At 36.9% G+C, this 9,804-nt stretch overlaps 1 protein-coding gene across 1 annotated transcript; it reads right to left on the bottom strand.

Annotated features, from left to right (window-relative positions):
* Positions 1–567: 567 nt before the first annotated feature.
* On the bottom strand, positions 568–1,670 carry LOC105471008 (olfactory receptor family 8 subfamily U member 3). The gene has a single exon (XM_011723366.2). It carries the CDS (start codon positions 1,558–1,560, stop codon positions 568–570), a length of 993 nt encoding a protein of 330 aa, XP_011721668.2. The 5' UTR covers positions 1,561–1,670.
* Between the last annotated feature and the right edge of the window lie 8,134 nt (positions 1,671–9,804).

The raw sequence follows: 9,804 nt of genomic DNA, 5'->3' as shown, positions 1-9,804 counted from the left end.
TGACTCCTGAAGTGCTGGTACTACAGGTGTGAGCCACTGTGCCAGGCCAAATAAATTCATTTCTAACTTTATATAACAAACATTTATATACCTAAGGCTTCCAAAACACTTATTACCACTAGATACTTTTCTAAGCATTTCATAAATATTAACCTGTAAAATCCTTTACAAAAAGAGCAATGAGTTAGGTCCTATTATTCTATTATTTCCTAAACTTGGAAACAAAGTCACACAAAATTTAGCTCAATTTTCCAAGGTTGCAGAGCTAATATGAAGGAAATAGTGCTCAAACTCAGTCTTGTTTCAGCATCCCAAATTCTTAACAAAAACATGCTACTGTCTTTGCTTTAAATACACCTGTGAGTGTTTGCATATATGAGTGTGTCTCTGTTTGTATTTGAACATGATTTCAGTGGTCTGCCAAGACTGTGATTGCCTGAATTTGGATGCTTTAATTCATACTGATTTTTCATGATCTGCCTGGCTCTTGTAGAAAGCATCAGGGTCTATTAAAGTAACAGCTACATTTTCAGTTCATTGGGAAATAATGACAAGAAAAACTTTGATTTATTTCCTGCTTCTGTTTAATAAAGTTTTATTATTTAAAAAAAATTTTAACATCTGTAAGTTTTCACAACATTTATCCAAGGCTTTCTTTGAGGCATCTTTCACTTCTTTGTTCCTTAGACTGTAGATTAGGGGGTTTAACATGGGGATCACCACTGTGTAAAATACAGAAGCCATCTTGTCTGTGTCCAAGGAGTGATTTGATTTGGGCTGTAGGTACATAAAGGTCAGTGTGCCGTAGAAAATAGTGACAGTCACCATATGGGAACCACAGGTGGAAATGGCTTTGTGTCGCCCCTGAGTAGAGCGGATCCTTAGGATGGCGGCAATAATAAAGATGTAGGAGGTGAGGACAATGGAAGAGGAACAGATCATATCAAAGCCAGCAAAGGCAAAAATCAGAATTTCCTTCATGTGTGTGTCTGAGCAGGACAGAGCTAAGAGGGGGAGGTCATCACAATAGAAATGGTTAATTATGTTTGGGCCACAGTAAGTCAGATGAAAAGTGATAATGGTGTGGAAGAGGGCGACCAGGAAGCTGTATATATATGGAACTGCCACCAATTGAATGCAGACTCTTCTTGACATCAGTGTTGAATAATGCAGGGGACTACAGATGGCGACATAGCGATCGTAGGCCATGGAGGCTAGAAGGAAACACTCAGTGATCATGAAGGTGAGAAAACAACCCAGTTGGGTTGCACAAGCATGGAAAAGAATGGTGTTGCGTTCCACAACAAAATTCACCATCATCTTCGGTGTTATAGCAGAGGAGTAACAAAGGTCAACAAAGGCCAGGTGGCTGAGGAAATAGTACATAGGTGTGTGGAGTTGAGTATCAATCTTGATTAACGTAATCAACCCAAGATTGCCCAGCACTGTGACTAGATAGATAACTAAAAACACCCCAAAGCACGGGGCCTGAAGCTCTGGCCGGTTGGTAATTCCTTTGAGAATGAATTCAGTGACATAAGTGATATTAACTTCAGCCATTTATCCTAACAGGTTTTGTAGATTTGTTGCGGTTGAAGAATAAAAATGATACTTCTCATGTTCCCTGTCAGTGTTGGGTAAAGGCGATCATTGTTGCCTTCTTGCCTTGAATCATATCATCATGTAGGCAAAAACATGCATCTTACCTCTCTAATGACAGAGGCCAGTCTTGCCTGAGGGAGGGGAGTCTTTTACTTGCAGAAGAGTATTCTTAAGAAATATTTTGCTTTGTAATTTTAGAAAATAAGAGAGGATGTTGGTTAAAATTATGTAGGCTGAAACCACTTGTGACAACGTTTTTCCTGCCATTAAAAATCTTATATTTTTTCCATGCTTATATAATTATAACAGCATGAAAATATTGAACTTATAGATGTGACCACATTTATATTTCCTTATTTTTCAATTTTGTGCATGCTTCCATAAAATATATCAAAAATAGATCAAAATAATGTTAGAGTGGCTATGAATTATTCAATTTGCTATATTCTTTCCTACACTTATATAGAATAAGTAATTTATGCTATAGAAATTGAAAGAAATTTGATGAGAAATATGAGAAAACATAACATTTTATTTACATATGAATTTAAAAAACACATTATTTTTCCAATTCAAAATTTAACATGTTTGGAAGTGTGTTACCCAGAGTTAACACAAATCAAGTAGTTTATCAAAAGTTAACATATTTGGAAGTGTATTGATCAAAGACTTAACACAATTAAGTAGTTTATCATAGTTAAATCCCATGTGGATAAATAATTTCCTCCACAAATGTGTCAATATATTTCTAGGGCTTAAAATATCCAAGGCACTTACTCTAGTTGGTTGTACTTTTAGAAACATATTCTAAGGAAATATTCAGTTGTAAAAAGTTTTATGGAAACATATACTGGTGGGTGGAGTTTCTGATGCATCTTGTAGGATAATTAAAATTACTTGTATTTCTACCAGCCCTGAAAAAAAGAGGATTCATCTTGTTCAGTCCAATATTAGTCTATTTAAACTTTAGTTTTGAGAGATCATCGTATCTAACCACTTTGTCTTTCACATTCCATTGATTAGTACTATTATTTTATCTATCGCAATTGAGTGATGTCCTTATCAGATATTCTGAGTGCATTGCATGAATTAACTTAAGATAGTCTCTTGCTTACCCTGTGAGGAAGGCTGTCACCCATATCTCCTTATAAACATTGGAAAAATCTGAGTTTCTGGTAATGGTCACAGAGTATTAGTGTGACTGTTATAACTGACAGTAGAGTCCATATTTCTTTCCTTTTTTTTTTTTTTTTTTGAGACTGAGTCTCGCTCTGTCACCCTGGCCGGAGTGCAGTGGCACAATCTCGGCTTACTGCAAGCTTCGCCTCCTGGGTTCACGCCATTCTCCTGCCTCAGCCTCCCGCGTAGCTGGGACTACAGGTGCCCGTCACCACGCCTGGCTAATTTTTTTTTTTTTTGTATTGTTAGTAGTGACAGGGTTTCACTGTGTTAGCCAGGATGGGTCTCGATCTCCTGACCTCGTGATCCGCTCATATTTCTAATCACCCTTATGCTGCCCAAGTGTAGTGGTTTGTTTCTTAAGCTTTAATCACAGGGATGAAAGAACAAAGCTAAAGTGTCAAACTAAATGTTTAAAGCTTAGAGAAGACAAACATGAAAACTAGTTTTCCAAAGATTGCAAAGTTTCTCATATACTATGTCAAAGTAAAATAGAAGGCTCCTAAAACATATACACACACATACACACGCATACACATATAGAGACATATACACATATACAAACATATATACACATACATATATTGCTATTCTCAGTAAATAACTGTTTCATTTATGAATATTCAGAAGCCAGAATTATCTGACTTACATATGGGACTTGAACATGTTCAGTTTTTTTCACAAAGGATTTTATGTCAATTCTAGCTGTGAAGTTATAATCTGAACCCTGATTGAGGATAATTATAAGGCTGTCCCACAATGTAAAAGTAAATAGACCACTTTCACTGAAAAATAGTGTCAGGGAAAGAGTATCATCTGTTTTATTTTTTACTTAATGAAGTCCATCTATATGTTAGCGCTTCCTGTGTTATTGCTTTTATATAACTTCAAGATTTGTGGTGGTTCCAAGGTACATGTCATACCAAATGAGAGCGCGCCACATGAGAAAATAGATGTATGAGTAAGAATGTTAACTATGGTGGACGTGTGCTATTAAGTAACACAGAATATTTAAGTTTAAGTAGATACATACACCACATTATGGTAGAAAAACAAAGTCAACAGCGAAGTTGCATATTAAACTGGAGTTTAAATTCCAAATTCAATAAACTTAAAAATCACATAGAAATAAAATTACTTACAAAAATCTGTTACAGTGCTCATAAAATACAGCATTTATGATTTTGCACCTATGTTACAACTCTCTACATTATTTTATAATTCCTGTAAGTTTTTAAAAGCTGTTTTTCTTCATAGCCTCCAATTCATGTGTCTGAGTTTTTTCTTGTTTGTTTTTTTAAGTAATCACCATCCCAAAGTCTCACCACCCATTTAGTCATTTTCATATCTTTATCTATTTTAGGGGAAATCTAAAATCAATTCCATATTTCAAACAAAGAGTTCTTTCATAAGCACTAGTGTTTCTTTCTTCACTTCGTCTTCCTAAAGCAAGTTTTGCCTCAAACTTTACTGCACATTGGAATCATTTAGAACTCTTTACATGCCAATGCCGGGGCATCCAATACCATTTATTCAGAACATCTTGGAGGCACCGAGACCCAAGTGATTCTAATATACAGCCATGTTTGATAACCAATAATCTAAAGAACAAATTTGATTTTTGGAATGGCAACCAGAGTTCAGATATATTTTCAGAATTTTCAAAAATGTTATCTAAAATATTTTTGGAAATATTTTCAAAAATATTATCTAAAATTTTTTTGGAAATATTTTCAAAATTTCTTTTTGGGATTTGTTTGCCTAACCTGTGATTTAGTTTGAGTACACCACTCCATCATGCCAGTGAAATCCCAACTGCACGAAAACAGTCTTAAGAAAGTCAATCTTCAGTTCCTCTATTTCTATATGTCCCTTTTACTGAAAATGATTTGACTGAGAAAGTACCTGTGCTCTTGGTTCCCTTTTGTCTTCTATTTTCAAAATCATTCCTTCTCCCATGTTATAACACAAGGCATACTTTTCATCCATCTGGAATCTTATTATCTCTTGCCCCCAGGTGTAAAAAATATCCTGGATTCTAAGAGACTTGAGCATTTGGATAATCCTTTTTATCAAGACACCATTAATATGACCCCCATCTGATTAATAAGACAACTTTCAACTACAAGTGAAATTTCTATTTAATCATCACTCATCAAAATTAGAAAAATATAGGTTATGCTAATTTTATATTAAGATACATTTAATTTTAGGCATTCATTTAAATCTATATTTAATTTTAACTGCCAATATTCACAGCATTGAAAAATTATATCTTAGTACCTAAACTATTGGTTGAAAATTTTAGATACTCACTTAACTATGCATGTTGAAAATAAAAACATTGCTTTTTCTAACTATTTTGGTGAGTACCAAAATTAATTAGCAATTGTCTTTTTTAGGCCTTTCTGATAGTTGGCTAGTTCTTTAAAATTAAGCAGTTTTATTTATTTTGCTCTCTTCAAGTCTCCGTAGGTTGTATTTGCCCATTTAGATTCTCAAAACTCAGTTGCAAAATGAATTAAATCCCTCTCTGAAACACTAATTCTTGAAGGCCTTGCCTTGCTTCTTAAGAATTAAGGACATATCTCTGAGGTTTTAAACACTTTGGCACCTAATAGAATGGCAATGCTTTGCACAGAAAAACATATTCAATAGAGTAAAAGCAAAAGCTTAATGGAGACCTCCTCTTGCCTTTCCACTGCCCTATCAATCAAGACATTTTCTAATTTACTCACTGCCTAGTGCTATTCAGGTTCTACCTTGTTCTTTATCAGGGTGTTCAGGGCTTTTTCAGGTCAAGCATTCTTCGTTCCAGGGCTGCAACAAGCTTGATTTCTTCACCAGATCTTATCAACAGGCTGCTGGGACACCCTGTGCGCCACCAGTGTGCTATAGGTGTTCAGACCTGGGGACATCTTGAGCCATTGGGCGTTCCCTCTGTGTAACTCAGCGCATGCAAAAATGGCATGATATGGTATGGAAAAAGGTTGGGAAGCACTGGTTTGATTTGGATTACATTGGAGCCCTGGTTAAAGCTGAATACTTCACCTGAGAAGAAATATTCGGTAAATGATATGCCAACAGGTTTCTACGTTGTTGTATTATAGGATTCAAAAATGTGTAGTGAGTATTCATTCTTATTTAGGGGGGAAAAATTTACCTTATGTTCAGTGTTTGCCAAGGCTAAGGATGAATTATTAAAAAATCTCATTTCCAGAACTTAAGGAGGGCCATTCTTGATAAATGAACTTCCTAAGAATTTTAGTCAGAAAATCACATCTGCACACATCTCTCTCCTCCATCATCCATACAGTAACAATTCTTATTTTGTGGGAACTATTGCAGAAAGCATGGTAAATTCTAAGAGATTCTCTGCTCAACTTATGTCATCATTTAAGAAGAGAGAAAGAGAGAAGGATGTGTAAGGAGGAGAGAGAGACAGCACTGAGGATTATGACGTGTTGTTATTAATTTTTTTTTGAGACGGAGTTTCGCTCTTGTTGCCCATGCTGAAGTGCAATGGCATGATCTCGGCTCACTGCAACTTCCACCTCCTAGGTTCAAGCGATTCTCCTGCCTCAGCAGGAGAATCCTGAGTCGCTGGGATTACAGGCGCCTGCCACCACACCCAGCTAATTTTTTGTATTTTTAGTAGAGACAGGGTTCCCCCATATTGGCCAGGCTAGTCTTGAACTCCTGACCTCAGGTGATCCGCCCACCTTGGCTTCCCAAAGTGCTGGGATTACAGGCATGAGCCACCGCACCCGGCCAATGAAATATTATTTTAAATACAAGATATCCTTTAGACAGTTCTGGAAAAGCAGACAGCGTGAATGTATGAAATGCAGTTAGGATGCAGTCTGAATCCATTTAACATTAAAGCTCACCAAAGAGAGAGACTTCGGATGAGGATCTGGGGCATGGGTGGAGGGATGCCTATTGGTTCCATATACAGACTTACCCACTTAGCAGTGATCTTGACTCCCAGTGAGCTCATGTGGAAGTTATTCAGATGATTTATTAATTCTTAGGTCCCATTGGATCAAACTTGAACCTCTAGAGGTATCTGAAAGCTTGATGTTTCCTCCTCTGTTTCTCTCAATGTGAGATGAGCTGGACAAATTACATTGAAATTTTTTTTTTAATCCTTCAAACTACCTGTATTCCTGAGACACTCATACCTCAAAAATACTAATCATATACGTATCCATGAGGGCAATTGTGTGATCTACTACTGGAAATTGTATAATAAGCCATAACACTTAGTTCATTTTTGTTAAGAATCAAATTTTGTGAAATAATAAGATGAGCACTTAAATCCTGAGCAACTTACGAGATCTTGGGAAAAGGTCTGTGACTTTTTGAGTCGAAACCTCCTCAATTTTAAAATGAAGTAAAATTATACCTTCTCTATAATGTCTTTGAGTGTTATCTAATGAATTAATGTATGTGAAGAGTTCAGTAAACTGTCAGGTAGGCACTAAATGTTTGAAGATACCTGTTTTAATAAGTAGGACAGAATCAGAACCACAGATAAAACCAAGATACTCCAAAAGCACAAGAAAACCAAAACCATTACTACCAGTTTCAACCTCTATCTAGGTGAATCTGGATAATTTATTAAATCTTTCTGGTGTATATTATGCTGTCTTTAATGAAAATGATTACATATTCCTCAAAATTCATTTCCTCATGTATCTGTCTCTCTCCCACCACCCATGTATATGCACACAGACACATATATGACTCATCATTCTATATTCTGCATCTCATCTCATTATCATGTTTTCTCACTGTTTATTCCTTTTTTTTTTTTTTGCCACTGAATCTGTGTTTTCTGATTGATTTGTCTCTCTACGTCTTCTAAAAGCATATTTCAATATAAAGGATTACACCTTTATTTTTAAATTTTGTATCACTTTAGAACATTGGAAGACATTGATTTTGTAGTACATTAAGAGCTTCTGGCTAGGCGAGGTGTAATCCTAGCACTTTGGGAGGCAAGGCAGGCAGATCACAAGGTCAGGAGATCGAGGCCATCCTGGCTAACACAGTGAAACCTCGTGTCTACTAAAAAACACAAAAAATTAGCCAGGCGTGGTGGCGGGCAACTGTAGTCCCAGCTTCTTGGGAGGCTGAGGCAGGAGAATGGCATGAACCCAGGAGGTGGAGCTTGCAGTGAGCAGAGGTCGCGCTACTGCACTCCAGCCTGGGCGACAGAGCGAGACTCCGTCTGGGAAAAAAAAGAACTTCTTCCTACCAGAAAGACACGTGCACACATATGTTCATGAAGCTCTATACACAATCGCAAAAATGTAGAATCAACCTAAGTGTCCATCAATGGTAGACTGAATAAAGGAAATGTGAGACATATAAAAGATAGATGGAGCTGGAGGCCATTATCCTTGGCAAACTAACACGGGGACAAAAAACCAAATACAACCTGTTCTCACTTATAAGTAGGAGCTAAATGGTGAGAACACAGGGACACATAGAGGGAAACAACAGACCCTGGGACCTTCTTAAAGGTGGAGTGTGGGAGGAGGGAGAGGATCAGAAAAATTATCTATTGGGTACTGGGCTTAGTACCTGGGTGACAAAATAATTTCTACAACGAATCACTGTGACACAAGTTTACCTATATAACAAGCCTGCACATATACCCATAAACCTAAAAATTAAATGAAAAAAAGAATGAAAAAAAAGTATACCTGAAAAAAAAGAAGTCCTATTGACTCATTTCATGTTTTTTCTAAATCAATATTGAAAAATATATTATTTGTTATTAATGGTGAAATTCAGTTTCTTCTCAAATTACAAACTGAGAAACTATTATATATGTATTAGGTATGTGTATGTAAAACACAACCTGTAGCGCTAGTCAGAATTCTCAAAAAAGTTGTTTATTGCTTCCAATTTTTCATAATCCTTTGTTCTTTCAAATCCAGCTTTCCACTGATCACTGAGGCCAATTCTTTCCCGGTTAACCACTGTCTCACTATTGATACATACAATGGAAAATTGTCCATTCTTAGCTGAATTTCTTCTGAAATTTGGAAATGTTGTACAGCGTCTCACTTCTTGTCTTGTGTGACGCCACCATATTTTCTTCGTTTTTCCCTTACCTCACTAATTGCAGATTTGGCATCCTCTGTTCAGCTGTTAGTTTTTCCCATTCCTTATTTTTGTAGACTGTTTTATCATACCCACAACTTCAATTATCAGTGATTCGTACATTTATTTCTCTCTCTTACCACTTCCTGTAGCTTCGGCGCTCTCTATCGAAATACCTAGTATTGAGTTTAAGTTGCATGGCTCAAAAGCAACTAAAATTCTACATTCCCAAGGTCAAGTTCCCAATATCTTGACCTCAGATTTGGTCGTTGTTCTGTGTGCTTTATCCCTATTGTCTATCCTACTAGGCAAGGCATGTACTAGTATTCATCCTTCACTTCTTTGTCTTCCTTACTTCGCCAATTTTATATCTAATTTTTTACCTCTTAGATGTTCACCTTATTCATGCTTTTCCTTCCCTCTCCATTGCCATCCTCCAATCCCCACGAACTTCATCTTTTCTAAAATGGCTAAAATATCATTTTAATTAGTCTCTAATAAATTTATTGAAACACAAACCCCATTGGATAATCGTATTGATTTTAAAAATTTTAATGCCTTCCAAATATTGTTAGAATAAAGATGAAATTTTGGCCGGGCGCGGTGGCTCAAGCCTGTAATCCCAGCACTTTGGGAGGCCGAGGCGGGCGGATCACAAGGTCAGGAGATCGAGACCACAGTGAAACCCCGTCTCTACTAAAAATACAAAAAATTAGCCGGGTGCGGTGGCAGGCGCCTGTAGTCCCAGCTACTCAGGAGGCTGAGGCAGGAGAATGGCGGGAACCTGGGAGGCGGAGCTTGCAGTGAGCCGAGATCGCGCCACTGCACTCCAGCCTGGGCAACAGCGTGAGACTCCGTCTCAAAAAAAAAGAAAAAAAGATGAAATTTTATGCAATTGTATTCAGG

Source organism: Macaca nemestrina, chromosome 12 (assembly GCF_043159975.1).
Source record: "Macaca nemestrina isolate mMacNem1 chromosome 12, mMacNem.hap1, whole genome shotgun sequence".
Taxonomy (NCBI): Eukaryota; Metazoa; Chordata; class Mammalia; order Primates; family Cercopithecidae; genus Macaca; species Macaca nemestrina.
This window is presented reverse-complemented; position numbering and strand designations above follow the sequence as displayed.

What these genes read in the sequence shown, in the direction of transcription:
- LOC105471008 (XM_011723366.2), bottom strand. Translation starts at nt 1,560, where the DNA reads ATGGCTGAAGTTAATATCACTTATGTCACTGAATTCATTCTCAAAGGA.